Genomic DNA, 17,668 nt, shown 5'->3' on the forward strand with positions numbered 1-17,668 from the left:
TAGGCAGGAGGATTGCCATGAGTTCGGCACTAGTCTGAACTACATAGTGAGACCTTGTTCAAAAAACAAAAAAGGACTCTGATTTGAACTCATCTGATTGCAGGACAAATTTCCAAACAGACATATGACCTCAGAAGCTAAGTTATGTTTCTACATTACACTGTTCTGTTAATGACTGCCCTGCATTTTGAATGAAAGCCTCAGGGAGGAGACGGGGAAACAGAAGAAAGGAGAGAAGAAACCACTTGAGAGGTCTTATTAAAAATGTAGGTTCTGATTCTATATGACTGGGGCAGGACCTGAGATTCTGAATTTCCAACGTGTTCAGATGACGTTGCATAGCTGTTCTGTGGGACTTTCTTCCTTCTTTTTTTGGTGCTGGGGATTGAACCAGGGCCTTGCACAAACCAAGCATGTGCTTTACCACTGAGCTACACCCTCACCTTCTGCGGACATTTTCAATAGGAAGAGTTAAGACGACTCTGTTCTCGGTAAAAATCAAAGGAGTGAGAGACATTCAGATGTCACAGAGCTGTCTGAGGCTGTGGAGAACAAACGGAGGTCGGGCCTATCAAGTCCCTTACACATTCATGACCTTATTTGCAACACAGTCCTGTGAGGAAATCACCTTTTCCTTTCAAAATGAAAACACCTCAAGTGAAAGAAGACTGAACACACCAGGATCAAAAGAACATTTGAGGGAGGAACAGGAAAGTTCCAACAGCAAGCAATGAGCAAACAAAGCGCTGTCGTGGTAGCGTTGTTTTAATGTGATCTGTGCCAAGCAATATCAAACTTCTCCATAATCTCCACGTTGGTCCTACTTTTAATAGGCAGTGTGTTTCTTAAAGTTTGCACTGATAAAGATGCTAGCCACACCTCTAGAGACTTAAAAACGGGAAGCCACATAAATTATCTTCCTTTAAAATAGCCGTTTCAAAAGATTTTCTTTAATATCATAAAATATTTTCATGGACAAGTGAGCTAGCAAACACACATGCACCAATGTGCCTTCCGACGAGAGTAACCCCTACCCCCACCCCAACCGGGTGGACATGAGATCGGAGAATGAATACAGCAGATGGAACAGATCGAAGAAAAAAATCAGTAAAAAGACTGGAATATAACTTTGTGCTTGGTTATTTTCCTATGTCACAATAAAACAAAAACATTTCGGTGCAAATAGTTAATTTTTCCTCTTTTCCATTTACGTCTGGTGGAGAAAAAAATACTTTTTCTATAATAAAATATGTAGTTTTTTTGTTTTTTTTACTTTTTAACGTAACTTTTTTTTTTCTTTTTTGCAGAAAATAATCTTGTAAACTGTCACTTCGCGGGCAGGGGGGCTCGAGGCCATAGGGCCCAGCGCACCCGCGGCCGAGGCTGAGCGCGGAAACCGAACCCGGCGGGAGAACGGGACAGTGGCGGGGCGGCGCGGGGCGGAGGGGCTCGGTGGGTTAGAGGTCACTCTCGCCGTACAGCGCCGTGGAGAAGGACATATAGTCCAGAGCACCGGGCACCGAGTCGGGGCCGGCGTACGGGGCCATGCGCGCGATGCAGTACTCGGCCTGGTCGGGGGGCAGCTCCCGGCGTAGTTCGTCCACCGTGATGTAGTTCTGTGGAGACAGCGTGATCAGGGTCCCAAAGCCCTGTGGCCGTAAAGCAGCGCCGTGCTGCTGCAAACCCTGCAGCTGTAAACTTTCCCTTGACGTTAGGTACCCAGGCCAGGCCCCATTTTTCACTCGTAGCTATTTTGGATCTATGTACATCCATCCACATGTCTGTTTATATACGTATATACATGAGATATATACTTTAAAACCACTTGTTTTCCACTTCATTACCTACTGCGGCTTCTTTCCAAACTAATCCCACATGCTAATTACACCTATAATGTGTCACCCTAGTCCCCAGTATGTAAGTGCCAGGCAATACCAGCAGGCACTCTGGTGGGACACGCAAAATGCACACCTCTCCACTGGGCTCTCTGGTGGCCACTTTTAAGTCTAATTTTAAGGAGCCAATGAAGACCAGTATCCAGTTTGGGCATGGGTGCCAGAGATAGCACCCAAAATCTGCCCAGCTGTCTTCACCAGTCTGGAAGCCTGGGCCTTGCCCCATTCCAGCCAGCGCCCGGCCTGGGTGTCTGCCTCCTCCTCCTCCAGCTTGTCCGTAGTAAGCTGCTGCTTTTGGGAGTTTGAAGGTTCAGGAGAGCCCGACCCACATCGTAATCACCACCACCACCACCACGTCCTACTTCTGAGTCCCCTGGAAACCATGGGTAAATAGGGCTGTCCTGTGGTCACCCCATAAGTCAGGAGAGCAAGCCCTTATTTAGGCCTGTTTTCCTCCTTTCCAAAATGAGTCATTAAAACTAGATGGTTTCCAAGTATCCTCCTAGCTCCAAGTTGTTCTGACTTTGAGGGTATCCTTGAAATTAAATCATCTTGAGGGACAAGATGATTTGTAGTTTCAGCCTTTATTACCTTATAGGTACCCATTTTAGAAATTATACTCCCAGCTGGCTTTTATTTATTTGATACTGGGGATTGAACTAGGGACCTTGTGCTTTCGAGGCAGGCAGCAGAACCAATGAGCTAAATCCCTGGCCCGCTTTTGTTTTTAATAACTGAATCTTTTCAGTTCTGGCAGAAGGATGGCCTATGGATTACCCTGTGAATTTCACTCAGATACCCCTTCCCCAAATTTCCCTGGGTCTTCCTTCAGTCTCTTCCATAATATCACAGGAATTCTGGCTCCAGCAGATTCCTTCAGGTCCCTAGGCTCAAGATGGCTATGGATCTGAGTGAAATCCAGGTCCCATGACTGCTGCCGAAACTCAAAACTTGGCTGGGCTTCGGGCTTCTCTAGAGACAGCCGCTCTGGATCCCCCCCAACTATTCCACTGCCAGGTACCTGGAAGATTTGGAAGTCAGAAGCAGGCCACTGCTCAGAGTAGAAAATGACCAAGATAGACTTCCCTCCTGCTCCCCACCTATGATCCACAGCAGGATTGTGCCCAATAGGATGTGACGATTAAGTTCGAGTCCACTCTCAGGTGAACTTTTCATTGTCTCTCCACACCCTAACCCACTCCACTGCTCTCTGCTCCCATCGCTTCTTTACCAGGTGAAGGGTCCTTCACTGACACACAGTGGCCCCTGCAGGGAACACCTTAGGTTAGTACCATGTCCTAATACCTCTACCGAGCCCCTGGTATTGCTGAAATGTATAAAGATTTCACACCAACCAGTGGCCCCACAGGACCCTAGAAGAAGGGGCAGTTGAGGTGTTCACATCTCAGTCCTTCTGGGCAGAGTCCACCCAGTGTCTGTCACCCCAGCGCTGGGCCTGTGCCATAGGAGACCCACCTTGTCTCCAGCCAGGATCTTGAAGGAAGCCATGACCTGGTCTGCTGTATCTGTGTCAGCCGTCTCTCGGGACATGAAGTCAATGAAGGCCTGGAATGTCACTACCCCCAGGCGGTTTGGGTCCACAATGCTCATGATTCGGGCAAATTCTGCCTCTCCCTGGAGGAACAGCCAACCCAGGCCTGTCAGCCCACAGCCTGCTGAGAATCTCTCAGACAGATCTCAAGCCCCTGGGGCTCAGAGTATCCTGTGGTTGGCAGAAGAGGGCACGGTGGCCCCTGACCTACCCTGGGTTGACCAGAAAGTCATTACCTAGCACTTAATAGTGGAGACCTACCTACCCTAGCACCCTTACCTCCTACAGGTGCCTGAAATCCCCTTGGAGAAAACAGTAACACTGGTAACAATAACATCAACAATGGCTACCACCCACACACCACATACCCTATGCCAGATACTGTTCTAAATGCCTTACATATTTTAATTCATTTGGTCCTCACCATAACTATATAAAATCTTATTTCCATTGTACAGATGAAAACTCTGAGGCACAGATAGGCTTAGTGACTGGCCCATGGTCACAGCCAGTGAGTAGGGAGCTGGGTCTTGAACTCTGGCACTTTGGCCCCAAAATCTGTTTTCTCTATGCCTCTGTTTTCTAAGTGCCAGGCATGTGCACCACACTTGTTAAGTTCCTTCATTTAATCCTTACAGCTGTCTTTGGGGTCCCCCTCACTTCATGTGAGGCCACAAACACGTGATGGCAGAGCTGGGATTTATTCTCAAGTTCACTGCTTCTAGCCCAGCCCTTGCCCGTGCTGAGTGGCCTGTAGGCACCATTTTGTGTCACAGCTAGGAGTCACCTGACTGCCCAACTAAGCACCTTGTCCTGCTCAGAAACCTGGTAAGGGAGGGCACACTAAAGTTATAGCAGAGCATGGGACAATGGCAGAATGGTGGCAGGCCTGGCTGGAGCCACTGCCAGAGCAGAGGTAGTAATCTAAGGCTTCATGCCTCATGAGAGACAACCCCATGGACTGTCCTAACTGCCAGCCTGGGGGTCAGCCTGCTGTCCACTGTGGGAGTGGGAGCCCCGTCTCCATGGTGAGTACCAGAAGGTGAGCCAGTGTGTAGGGACTGGGGCAATGGAGCCAGGCCTCCTGGCCACACACAGGCCACATGGCTGGGCTCAGTTTTCAGGGTGCTGTCTTCCCCAAGAACTGGAGACTGGAGGCTTCTCCAGGGAGGGCGACCCTTTCCAGGGCCTCAAGTGTATGTTGTGAGGACTTGGCCTCTCCAGCCAGTGAGTCACTGCCTCTTGGGCAGACAGAGGCCAACGTTTACATTACCATGTTGTAACCCATGGAGATAAGGCAGGCCCGGAAATCATCCGTGTCCATCATGCCTGTCTTCTTCTGTGGGGCAGCGGTACCAAGACAGGAGGGAGGGACAGGCGGGAGGAGGAAGGACCACCCCAGGGCCAGGAAGACAGGGTACAGGTGGCCCAAGGGGAGGGTGAGGTTCATGGTTTGAGAGTCAGGAAGGAAAGAGGAACACAGGAGGAATGTCCAGGGAAAACGTCCACAGAAAAGTCGGATAGAGCAGGGAGATGCAAAAATCCGTCCACAGGATGAGGAGCGATGAGAAGAGAGGAAGGCGGGCACCAGCAGGTTCCCATGAGAGACACCGAGGTCAGAGGTCGGAGAGGTGAAGGAGGAGCCCAGCACAGGGCAGGCAGGGACAGCAGGAGGATGAGCCCCACGGCCCACAGGAAGAGGGACGAAGAGATCCAGACGGAGAGAGAAGAGAAAAAGAAGAAACGAGTTACTTCTTGCCCCGGCAGTCACCCCTGAGCGTGCTCCATGCAGGAGGCAGTACCTGGGGGTCGTTGCCAATATCATAGCCCAAGCTGATGAGGCAGGCTTTGAATTCCTCGGGACCCAGCGTGCCGGAGTGGTCCTGGGGCCGTGGTGCGCCAGGCAGCGAGCCATGCGGTGCCAGGGAGGTGAAGGTCGTGAGGGGCAGGGGAGGGCCATGCCCCGGGGTAGAGGGTGGCGTGTGTGGGGAGACATGGGACAAAGGCATGCGGACGGACAGGGTGGAGGGTGGAGGGGTGGGGGAGAGGGGAAATAAAAGTGAACACAGTTAGACACACGGACAAGGTTCCAGAGGGGGCCCTGCCCTGGCCCACGGAGCCCTGCTCCGGGAAGCGGCGCTGGAGGGGAACACAATGAGCCACAAGGGTGAGAAGCTCCCCCAGAAGTGCCCCAGGCCACCCTGCTGTCCCCGAGGGCTCTGCCCACCCAGGTGCCTGGAGGACGGTGAAGCAGGTGGGTGGTGGGCAGCCCCTGACCCCATGCTCCCGCACCCCAGTGGCCACCCCAGCCCCAGGGCACTGGGAAGGGGCGACCCACTGAAAACCCGCCCTGTCCCAAGCTGAGATGAGAACCCAGGACACAGGCTTCCTGGGCAGGGCAGGGCAGGAAGGAGTTGCTCCTTCGCCTGAGGACAGTCCCCACAGCCAGGGCAGTGGGTCTTCACTTAGACTCTGGTGGGCTGACTCCTCCTGGTAGGAGAGCAAGAGCCACGGGTAAAGGCACCCCCTCCCCCAACACGAGTACTGTCCTGGAAAGCAGGGAAGGTGATGGGACAGCACGAAGGCTCCTCGGCCAGCTCCTTGGGGCTCAGTGAGCCAGGCCAGGTTGACAGTGGTTCCTCTCCTTCCTCCTCATGTGCCCAAGAACCTGCCTGGCATGGTGGCCTATGGCCTGGGCAGTGCCCTCCAGGGCCCTGGGGCAGGGGCTGGGGGCCCCTCTAAGGGAGCGAGGAGCACACTCTCACCCGGTCGAAGTGGTTGAAGGAGGCCCGGAACTCGTTCATCTGCTCCTGGCTGATGCCCTTGGCATCCCGGGTCAGGATCTGGTTCTCCACCTCGTTGATGGTCCTGGCAATGGTGGTGAGCAGCTGCTCCCAGCCCACACGGATGTGCTGGGGGCAGAGAAAGGCCTGTCAGCAAAGGGGCCCTAGGCTTGTGCTCCAGGCTGCTCCTGCACATTCCTCCTCTGGACTATGGAAAACAGCCGAAGTAGTCAAACTTGGCTTTCTACCTGGAGTCACAGTATCACCAGAGCGAAGAGAACCAGGCCAAGGACAACCTACCAGGACGCAGGGCCCTAGAGGATGAAGGGGAGAGGCTGCTGGCCTCTTCCTAGGACAGCAGTGAGACCAGGACCTGTCAATGGCGTTGGTAGGGAAGGGGCGGATTTCATAGTGAGAAAGATTAAAGGACAACCACAACCACACATAAATGTTCACAAGCACACACATGCCTTTACAGTCATAACAGGAACATCGAACTGCCACATAATGACCTGATCAATGACAGGCACATATATGACAGTGGTCACAGTGATCCCGTGGTGACACTGTAGCCATCTTAGTTTGTGTGACCACACGCTGTGATATCTACACAATGAGGAAAGTGCCTACCGACATGTTTCTCAGAACATTTCCCATCACTAACCAACGTAGCTGTAGTCCTTTGGGAAGCAGGTACCCAAGCCAGTGCACGGAGCCCACCAGCATCAGAATCGCTGTGGGTGCTTATTAAAAGTAGAAATAACTTGGGCCAGGGATTTAGCTCAGTGGTTCCACTGCCTGCCTCAAAAGCTCAAGATCCCAAGTTCAATCCCCAGTACCAAAAAAAAGTAGATATTTCTGAGCTCTGGGACTAGTGAATTGAATTCTGGAAACCAGGCCCACAAAGGTGCATTCTCAGCAAGTTCCCTAGAGCACTCAGAAGGCTCTACAGATCAAAGACTTCAGCTTCATGGGTGAAGAAAAGTGAACAGCATTTACCTTCCTATCATGACTAGACTCCTTGGGAGACGGATAATCACCCCCTACCCCGACACCAGCCCAGGCAGAGGACCGAAGAGGACACAGGCTCCAGCCTACAGAACAAAGGCCGGCCCTACCCACCTCCATGGTGTAGTTGGTATGCTTGTTGTCAAAGATGAGCGCCTCCTGGATGAGCTGGTGGTCGCCCTCTAGCTGGTCGATCTTTGGCTTGTAGTTGACGATGCTCTTCTCATACTGCCGCAGGTGGTTGAGCTGGTCCTCCAGGGTCCCGTGCATCTCAATGGAGATCCTCCCGATCTCCTGCTCATCCAGAGGGAGGCACCTTGTCAGATCACCCCACTCTGCACCCACTGGGTGCGGCCTTGGCCCCAAGGTCACTAGTTAGGCCCCAGGATGATTCTCAGGGAGACCAACACTGGTATCAGCAAGACACATCTGGCCTGAGTGCTCCCTGGTATGGAAATAGCACCATCAAGGTGTATAAAAAACATCATAGGATGGAACCACTCCCATCTCTCAAGTATCTGTCAGCCTCAGCAAAGGGATGTAAAGTTGGTTGCTGTCCACTCCTTTGCTTGCCATTCAAGTCCCCTTCCCAGGCCTTGTTCCTGGTCACTACCCATCTTAGGGATCTCCCTGTGTCCACTGAGCTAGGACCCCACAGTTTCAGCACCCCTGGCCACATTCTCAGTCCTATTCTTTTGCCTGCCCTGGCCCTCCTGAGCCCCACCCTTCCCACAGGCCAGGCCTAATGCCCAGAGACCTCTGCCTGTCACTCACCCACACAAGCAGACCCTGTCTGTGAAAGCACTTTCCATCTATTCAATTTGGTGTTGGCAACATTTCCTGAGCATTTACTAAGCACAGGGGAGGGGGAGGGGGAGGGTGCACACACCAGCATGAACATGACCACACTCTCCCTCACCAAACTGTGTCCCTTCTCTCATCTTCTGCACCGTCCCACTGTCTAGTCCACACAAATCAACAGAAAGTTTTACACTTGACTAAGGAGAGCCCAAGCCCATTGTCCAGGGAGCAGTAACAGGAAGGGGAGGCCTGGCCACTGAACTATGCCAAAGGGATGAAGCTGCCTGGGGCATTCAAGAGCTGCTTCTCCTCGGGGACTTTCCCATATTTATTGTGTTAATCTTGGTTCCCAAATCAGACGTTGGGATCCAGCCATCAGCCTTCCCTCACGGGATCCACACCCCTGCAACTGTGAGTTCAGACCTCAGTTCTCCATGGATCTGCCCAAGACACCGGCAACCTGGTTGGCAGGGATGCTGCTGGGAAGGGGTGGGAAGACCCCAGTCTGCTTCCCACCACGGAACTCACCTCCATCTTGGTCTGGATCCAGGGCCCAATGACGTTGGCCTGGGCTGCGAACTGCTTGCGGAGCCTCTCATTGTGCTGCTGACGGGCATGCTCCTCTGTCAGAGCCTGGTCCCTCCGTGGCACCAGCTGTCGAACCTGGGGCAGGAACAACCACAAGACTCTGAGGATGGGCCAGCCATCTGCCCCATATGCCAGGTGAGGAAATGGAAGAACCATGAGGGGAGAGGGCAGGTGAGAACAGAACAGGAGCGAGGATGTCAACCTGTTCCAGAAATTCACTTGCTATATGGACAAATAATGAGTGTTTACTATGAGACAATTAAGCAAATGAAATCAATGAGAATCAATTTTAATTTGTTTGTTTTTGGTACGGGGTTCAAACTCGGGACCTTGTGCTTGTAGGGAAGGCGGTGGAACCACTGAGCTAAATCCCCAGCCTAAGAATCAATTTTAAAGACAAAAATCCCTGCCCTCATGAAATGTGCAATGGCTCAGCCTGTGCCCTCAGGCCCAGCCCACCAACTCACGTGGTCCCATTTGCCGTTGATCTCCTGAGGAGTGATGGTTGTGTAGGGGTTGGTGCCCGCCATGTTGACGTGGTAGGTCTGGACAATCTTGGACACCTCATTGTGGATGCCCAAGATGGCCAAGCGCTCCTTGTCCGCATCAGGGAGGGTGGCCTTGAACTGCTCGTGGGCTGTGGTCAGCCCCTGGACAGACATGAAGATGAAGAATCAGTACAGACCCAGTGAGTTCCTCAGGCAGAATGAACAAAGGAAGGCTTCAAGTGGGAGGCCAGGACCCAGAGACCTAATCAGAGGAGCCACCTAATCAGATCTCAATGACAGCCAGGAAGGCAGGGTGGCTCCAGGAAGGTGAAGCCAGAGCCACCAAACCAATAGATGCGTCCTTGGGAGTGGTCACCCTAGCCATTTACCACCTGGAAGTCGGATCAAGAACAAGGGTGGCCCCAGACCTCTGCTCCCTGGTGACCTCCCCCAACAGTGCCTTCCTCAGTTCTATGTAAAACCTTGGGAATCTAATATCCTGTAGTTACATAAAAGTTGGGGAAGATGTTAACTGATATGAAGTCAGCTCCAAGATAAATGGTAAATTAAAAGTCAAGGTTATAGAATAAAATAAAGTCAAGGATATAGTATATAATAAAAGCTGCTTGTTGTGTATCTTTAGAAAAAGGTACAGAGAAAGCATGTAAATACATTTGTGTATGCAGAGATTGGGGGGGTACAGGGGTAGGGAGACCTTATTCATACACCCCTTTTATTTTTTGTATGTTATACTATATGCATAAATAAAATGATCAAATAACGTGCAAATTTTTCAAATGTATGAAATCTTTGGGATGTGCTTCCTCAGTCTACCCTACCCTATAGGGAAGTGTGACTTCTGATCATGAGCCTGCAGCTTCTGGGGAGGGGTGTGGCACACCTGGATCTCTTCAATGGTGTGCACGATGAAGGTGTCCTGCAGGTCCTCCATGGCCCCCTCCATCCAGTTGTTGAAGGGTGCAGCCCGCTTGGCGTACTCCAAGTACAGCTGGTCAATGGTCTCCAGCAGCTTCTCTGTCCGCTGGCAGTCCCAAAGAGGGTCAGTACTGTGTTTAGTACTGTGGCCTCCAGAGCACCTCACCCCCATAGGATCCTCATGGTGAGCCCACTGTGACTGCACAGGCAGGAGTACAGGCTGCCTGGGCACTGGTCCTCTGGGTTGGGTGGGTGCCCCACTGTGCCTCCTTGGAGGCACCTGGCCTGGGCCCCAGAGTCCAGTTTGCTGAACAATAAAGTTGTCACACAGCCAAGGTTGGGCTGTTAAGTGAGAGAGGGTTTGCGCAAGAAAGGAGGCATCTCCACGGGGCAAGTGAATGCCTGCCAAAGTGAGTCTCCCAGTCAGGCCAGGGCTGAGGACAGTCCAGGGAACCCATAGTCTCTCTTTTTTTCTACCTTCAGGGCTGAAGATTGAACCCAGGGCCTTTGCACTGAGCTACATCCCCAATCTTTTTATTTTTTGAGACGGGGTCTCGCTAAGTTGCCCAGAGTGGGCTCAAGCATTCTGGGATTACAGGCCATGTGCCATTACACCTGGCTCCATGGAATCTTAAAGTAAAGAGAACCAAAAAGCAGGAAGGGCCACCCAGAGAACTGCTGGCTTCCCCACCCCCCACCCAGGGCCCTCACCTCCAGAGCTTCCCTCCGCTTCTGAGTTAGGGCCCCCAGATTGTCCCACTGGTCACAGATCTTTTGGCAACGAGCATTGACACTGGGAGAGTCGTAATAGTCCAGCTCACTGTGGAGGCAAGAGATGAGAAAGTTAGGTGATACAGGCTAATTTGGGGCCTGCTCTCCCTCTCCCTAAAGCAGCCCTACCAGGGTCCCTGCCAATACAAATCCTTGGCTTTCAGGAGACCAGAGGCAGGAGATGGAAGAAGGCCAGTCCTCCTCCCCAACGGCTACCTCAACAAAGCTGGGGATGATACCAGCCTTGACCTGATGTCCAATGGCACAAGGAGAAAGCCAGTGTCCAGAACCAACGCTTGGTCATCCTCTGGTCCTACACTAGTGACAGATGGTGACTGTAGGCCCAGAACAGGGCATGCCCAGCTTTGTCCTCAGCAGGAGGAGTGGGCAGTTCCTGTCCTCTGTAACAACTCCCTTCCTACCTGGCACCATTTTACACCCCCTCCCTCTCCATAGCTCCCCCAACCCTACCACAGCTGCAAAAGCACCCTGCACTGGGGCATCCAAGGGTGGGGTGCGTGGCGGGCCTACTTGAGCTCCTGTGCGATGGCTGCGATCTGCTCCACTCGGTCCTGGTGGGCGGCCAGGTCGCTCTCAAAGGCCTCATGCTTCTTGAGCAGGGCCTTGATCTCTGACAGGGTGGCCGTCTCATAGTCCTTCTGCCGTAACATGGCCTCTTTGCCTGGGTTCAGACAGAGGGGCTGGAGCTGAGCAGGAGTCGGGAAGATGGGGTGCATCTTCAGGACCCCAGCCATCCAATTCTCTGGGCCCCAGGAGCTTCAAGTTTGGGGGTTCTTCCCCTGGAGGCATCCATCGCACAGTGACCCAGTGTGAGAAAGCGGATGTGTACCAGAACATCCCATTATGGGGAGCAAGGGCACATTCCTAGGGCATCTAAAGTGGTTATGTGGGAAGGCTGTGCAGTAAGGCGTGGGAAGTACCGAGCCAAACACTCACTTTAAACACTAAGACATACAGCCATCTACACCCCGTGGTACAACCAGGAAAAAGGCAAACCAAGCACCTCAGTGGCCCCACCTTCCGAATTTCTCCAGTTACTGTCACTGTCACCAGCAGACCTGCAGGGACCCCTCCTAATCACTCTCAGTGCTACCAGCACATCAGAGCACTGTGCCCCAAACCCACTGGTGGCCAGAGCTTTCTCTGACCATTAGGGGCACTGCCCTCTGTGTGGGGCAGAGCCAGGACTGTATTTCTCGGATTTCTGTCTCCATAGGAGAAGACGGGTGAGAAATGACCTCCACAGGTCCTGTGAGACGGGCTGCCAGCTGCCTCGTGAAGGATGGGCACAGGGCAGGGGCTGGACAGGCCTTGCTCACTTGCCACCCTGAGTCTATGATGTCATGACGACGCTCAGCCCCTCAGTAAAGAAGGCTCAGCTGCGAGTTGTGACACCCAATCTGGCATTTCTTTCTTTCCCTCTAGTCTCTTTTCTTTCAACAACAGACTAACAATATAACACGCGTAGGGGCAAAATGACACATAAACCTACTTATTTACTCTCACCCAGTTTTGTTTTTCCTTCTGTAGATATTATGTTTTACCACTAGAAGCCAGCCACCATGGCACACCTGTAGTCCCAGCGACTCTGGAGGCAGAGGTGAGAGGCTCCCGTGAGCCCAGGAGTTCAAATCCAGCCTGGGCAATATATCAAGATCCATTTCAAAAGGACAAAACAAAAAAACTGGGCACATAAATTGTTTCCTGCTCTTAAAATATTTAAGTGCACATTTCAGAATTTCTGCTGTCATCCCATGTACAGCATCCATCAGTATCAAGGGGACTGGTTCCTACATCCTCAGCAAGTACCATGATCTGCAGATGCTGAAGTCCTTACTATGAAATGGCACCATATTTGCATGTCACCTATGTACACCCTCCTGTATACTTTAAGTCACTGCTAGATTGCTTGTGTTACCTAATACAATGTAAATGTTATGTAAGTAGCCATTACACGGTACTGCTTAGGGAACACTGACAGGAAAACAGCCTGTACGTGTTCAGTACAGATGCAATTCCTTACTGCTTCTAATGAATGCTTCAGTCCTCAGTTGGGTGAATCCACAGACACAGAAGCCACCACAGGGAAGGCGAGCTGTACCATTCTTCTGACTGCTCCCTGCTCATGGAACCACTGCCTCCTTGCTGTAGGGCACTCCGGCCCCTCAGCTTGGATGGTGGCAGTTATCTCATTGCCAGTGTCCCCATGCATGCCACTTCTCCATACTTAGGGTTAATTCCTTAGTGGTGTTTTTGTTTTTCTTTTTTTGTGGAACCAGGGATTGAACTCAGAACCTTTGCACTTGCCAGGCAGGTGCAGCGCCACTGAGTTACATCCCTGGCTGTTAGGGTTAATTCCTTAGACAATCTCAAGAAGTGGAATTCTTAGGTTAGACTGTGCTGGATTAAATCACCAGGTGTAAAGGTAGACAGCCAACTGCTTCCCCAGAGGCTGTGCTGGTAGTCAGTGTCCCTCATGTCCTTCCTGGTGGCTGGCAAGCGGGTGTGTGCATGACACAGACAGGACCACCCTCGCTCTATACTAGTGATGGTGAACCTTTTAGAGCTTTCAAAGCTAACAAATAGCCTGTTATGGCACGCATGCCATGGGTTCCCCACCACTGCTCTACACAGTGGCTGTGAATTGTCCTTGGCACAGGAAAGGATTCCATGGCAACAAGTGAGCAATCAACACTGCCTCCATCACCTCCTCCCACTCTGTACCAATACAGACCACAGGATGTGACTCACACCCCTCTGCTGGGTCAAACACCTCCTGTCCCCTACATCAAGCCTGGCCACTCCCAAATGGCTACAAAGGGTAGCCTTCGCTATTCATCTCCAACCTATGATCCAAAGGGCACAAAACAGGGCTGGGGGGAGCCTTAGGGTTTTGAGCTCCACCTATCAATGAGTCTACACAGTGTCAAGTCCCCAGTGATTAATTCTCACGAATCTACAAGGCTGGTGGTACTGCTATCACCCCCACTTTACAGATGAGGAACCCAAGGCAAGCAAAAGGCTCATGAACTAGTAATAGACAGGAGCAAACAAACAAAAGCCAGGAGTTGTGGCCGGGGTGGGGGGGCAGGGGGACCAGGGCTGGCCTCACCGTCCGTCCAGGCCTCGTGGATGGAGGCCTTCTGCCGGAACTTCTCTGCCAGGTGGTCAAGCCGCTCCAGCCTCCGGATCTCATTCAACAGCCACTCCTCGTAGCCCTTCTCCGCCTGCTCCAGGCAGCCCCAAGCATTGTTGATATCCTGTGGGGATAAGCAATGGAAGTGCAGGGTAAGACAGGGCCTGGCTTGGGCCCAGGTCCTCCAACCCATGGAGCCCCGACAGCTACTCCATGCCTTCCCCACCTCAGCCCCATATCCATGCAGCCAGGCCGCCCCCCAACACCACCCGCTGGCAAGCCCTGTGCTCCCAAGAGGAGGGAGAGGGGCCTGGGTCCACACGGACTACCTAGCTATGGGGCTTTCAGGGTGGAGCCCTGGGGGAAGGAGCCAAGGCCACCTCTGCCCACCCTGGCATCCGACAGGACTCTGGTCAACTACAGAGGCGTAGGGGCCATTCATGGAACTGGAGCAACCATGAACACACAAGCAGGCACTGGAGCTGCCCAGCCGCCCCACACTCCTGGGAGAGCCAGGCCAGAGCAGGGAGGACAGGTACCGAATGCAAACCCACACAGCCCTTCTGACTGGGCCACCCTCACAGTCAGCTCAAGGCCGCACAGTGAGCACAACTGGGCTGAACAGGGCCTGCACTCCATCTTCCCCACCAAGTGCCTGGGGTGGCACCCGCCCCACAGGAGGGCACTTTTCTGACTTCTCCAGTGTACCCTCTACCACCTGAAAGCTACTGGTTCAGAACCTGAAAGGACTGGTTTCCCAAAGTGAATGAATGAGCCACACTGAAGGTGCTTTCTCTCCCTTGGGGAGCCCCTGACCCCGCCTCTTCCCAGTATGCATTTTGCCCAGCCCCTTCCAGGCTGCCGAGATGCCTGAACATCCTTGTTATGCTTCTTTTCAAAGGACAAAAGGCTCTGCCAAAGCGCGTGTATTACATTTCTTCTGTATGGTTCTCTGGTCTTATAAATTTTTTAAGTCCTGAGGATAGGGTAAAGGGGAATGAATAGCAGAAAAAGATGGTCTCAATGTGTCAGATTTTTTTTTTTTTTTCCTGGTACTGGGGATCGAATTTGGGTCCTTGCACTTGCACAGCAGGCAGCGAAACCACTGAGCTAAATCCCCAGCCCATATGTTTTGTTTTTTGAAGTAGCTTATTATATAAAACATGTTTTAAGGTGCCCTTAACAGACACAGAAAGACAAAAGATCTCTTCAAATTTTTCTTAAAATATTGATACTGGGTAGTATAATTATGAATAATTCCTATTTTCTGTATCTTATTTACTTATTTATGCTTTTGAAATACCTTACCTAAAAAGTCTATTACTCGTTTAAGATAATAAATGTATGTATGCTTTTTTTTTTTTCTAAGTACTTAAGAGACCACAAAAGTAAAACTTAACTTCACTGCTTAGTTCAGTGTGTGCAGGGCCTTCTGCTGACAAGGATGTGTTTTTTGAGGAGGAGTGCTGGGAAGTCCAGGGTGGACACTCAGGAGTCTAAGCCAAGCCTGACCCTGAGTGGTCAGGGGAGAGAGGGGCCATCCCATTGCATCTGGGCTGCAGCCCGAGCGCTAATCCGAAAGGGAGCAATGACGTCTGGGGCGGTGCACGCAGGCAGAGGGACCTGCCCTCGCCTCCCCAGCAGTGCTGCTTCCAGTCACAACTCAGGCCAGGCTGAGGCTCCCTGGGGCTCACCGAGACCATCCTGCCCTCTGATGGCATGAAGGCGGGCCGGTTGCTGAGCCGAAGCTTGGTCTGCAGCGTGTTGAAGTTGATCTCCAGCTGGCACTTCTCCTGCACCTTGGGTGGCTTGTGCAGGCGCCGGTAGTCTCGGAAGTCCTCCAGCTTCTGCTGCATGGCGTGCATGGTGTTCTCAGGCGCCCGGTTCTCCAGCCACGGGATGGTGCGGCGGATCCACTCCAACAGCTGGGGTGGGAGGCCAGAAGCAGCGAGTGAGGATGCTGTGCAGAGCCAGCATGGAGGGAGAACTGGCTTCCCTCCTCCCCAAATGCCCATCCTCCTGGGGGGCGGGCAACAGGTCTCCCTCCCCAGTACCATCCTAGGGTGCTTCCTCCAGAACCAGAGGCCTCACAAAGCCTAGATACTAGGGGGCATCACCCTCCCAACTGGCCAGCAAGGGAATCAGCGATGGCTCAACCAATAGGCAGCAGATCTGAATTCTGGGTCTAGGTCCTAAATGGGTTGGGCCTCAGTTTCCTCATCTGTACCATGGAGGGGTTTAACAGCTGCTCCCTGAAGTCCTTGCCTCTGGACCTTCTAAGATATTAGAATGTGGGTCTCTGACCCAAAAGAGAAGCAGCTGGCTTTTGGGTAGAAACTGCCCAGAGCACAGGTGGGAACAATCTGGGCTGCCTTCTGTGACCCAAGGTGCTGGTGGAGGAGCAGAAATGACGGATGACAAGAAATATGTGGAACACCTACAAAATGCCAGGCATGGCCCACAGATAACAGGAGCACTGTGGGGCTTCAGTGTTGTGATCACCCCCATGCCATGGATGGGGCAACCAGGGCTCCGCCAGGTCCTGTCTTGCCACAGTGACCCAGCCAGAATGGTGCAGTGGGCACTTAAGCCCAGGACTGGTTTTTGCTATGCTGGGCACAGATCTACCAAGAGGCCTGGCTGAGCATCTCAGGGTTGAATTCTTTTAGGGAAAAAGCAAGTAGGACCTCAAGCCAAGGGTAGCCAAGGTCGGGACAGCAACCCCAGCCCTGTACCATCCTGTCCCCTGGTGGAGCTGTGCTCAGCTCACCTGAGTCAGCACTGATTTCTCCTGATCGAACCCTCTCAGCACCAGAAGCACCCCTGTTCTAGTTAGCAAAACTGAGAGAGCAGCAGCACACCAAGCTGGCAAGGCCTCTGAGAGCTCAACTGTCACTTGGTAAACAAAAAACCCAAGTGCCAGGGAGTGAAGGCTGTCCTAGGCGCCCTGTGCCCAGAGACCAGCCTCTGCCCCACCTTCCCACTTTCCAAGAGGGCTGGAGCTGGGCTCTAGGTGCCTGAGGGTAGCTGGGAGGATCAAAGGCTAGGCTAGCTGGGACTGTGCCCCAGGATGGATCTGCAGGGATAGATTCTGGGGGCTCCTTTTCTTTCAGGATAGGGTGCAGGGCTTTGCAAGGATCAGGCCAAGAGACCCCAGTGGGTACCCACATCGCTGGCCAGCTTCTCATAGTCTTCCATAAGTTGCTCGTTCTCCTGGTTGACGGCCAACACCTTGCAGATGCGATTTGCTGCTGTTTCCGCCTGGCAACAAGACAGAGAGTCACAACCAGCCAGCCCCAGCCGCAGGGACACCTGGACACACCTGCATGGACAAAGCCTCTCCCACCCCATGCTCCATGTGAACGGAAGGGAACCTGGAGCTCTGAAACCACCTTCTTCCTCTGTATCTCACCATCCTCTTTGCCAGGCTGTGGCCATGGCTCATAGGGCAGAAGAGCCCCCCGGGCTGGAGAGAGGCCTTAGTGGCTGACCCAGGCCCCCAGAGAAGGGCCTGAGTTTGAGGCCCAACATGCATGTTGGGAAGAAACTAATCCAGGGGCTGATGGAGTGAAAATGCTCAGTTTAGGTAACGAGGTAAGGAAATACGTGCCCATCCTAGAAATCCATCAGGACCCTAAAGTAGAAACAACAGGATCCTAAAGCTTAGGACCTTGGGTTGGATTTGCCAG

The 17,668-nt window shown here is 52.6% G+C and overlaps 1 protein-coding gene across 6 annotated transcripts in view; it reads right to left on the reverse strand.

The window, feature by feature from the left end:
- Nucleotides 1-747: 747 nt before the first annotated feature.
- Actn1 (actinin alpha 1) overlaps nt 748-17,668 on the reverse strand; it is an 89,416-nt gene continuing 72,495 nt past the window's right edge. For 3 of the 6 annotated variants that reach the window (XM_004837336.4, XM_021247345.2, XM_087195307.1), the window contains exons 9-22: nt 17,148-17,240; nt 15,674-15,904; nt 13,956-14,103; nt 11,354-11,504; nt 10,763-10,871; nt 10,017-10,157; nt 9,095-9,277; nt 8,568-8,702; nt 7,353-7,532; nt 6,213-6,359; nt 5,250-5,330; nt 4,721-4,786; nt 3,372-3,530; nt 748-1,616 (exon numbers count right to left, since the gene is read on the reverse strand). In XM_004837336.4, coding sequence (XP_004837393.1) covers nt 1,458-1,616; nt 3,372-3,530; nt 4,721-4,786; nt 5,250-5,330; nt 6,213-6,359; nt 7,353-7,532; nt 8,568-8,702; nt 9,095-9,277; nt 10,017-10,157; nt 10,763-10,871; nt 11,354-11,504; nt 13,956-14,103; nt 15,674-15,904; nt 17,148-17,240 — 1,983 coding nt within the window. In that variant the 3' untranslated portion in view covers nt 748-1,457. The remainder of the gene's footprint in view (nt 1,617-3,371; nt 3,531-4,720; nt 4,787-5,249; nt 5,331-6,212; nt 6,360-7,352; nt 7,533-8,567; nt 8,703-9,094; nt 9,278-10,016; nt 10,158-10,762; nt 10,872-11,353; nt 11,505-13,955; nt 14,104-15,673; nt 15,905-17,147; nt 17,241-17,668) is intronic. The other 3 variants (XM_004837337.4, XM_087195308.1, XM_004837338.4) reach the window with 2 other exon arrangements.

This window comes from Heterocephalus glaber, unplaced genomic scaffold (assembly GCF_053883595.1).
Source record: "Heterocephalus glaber isolate CG9 unplaced genomic scaffold, H.glaber_assembly_v1.0 deba00001608, whole genome shotgun sequence".
NCBI classification, from domain to species: domain Eukaryota; kingdom Metazoa; phylum Chordata; class Mammalia; order Rodentia; family Bathyergidae; genus Heterocephalus; species Heterocephalus glaber.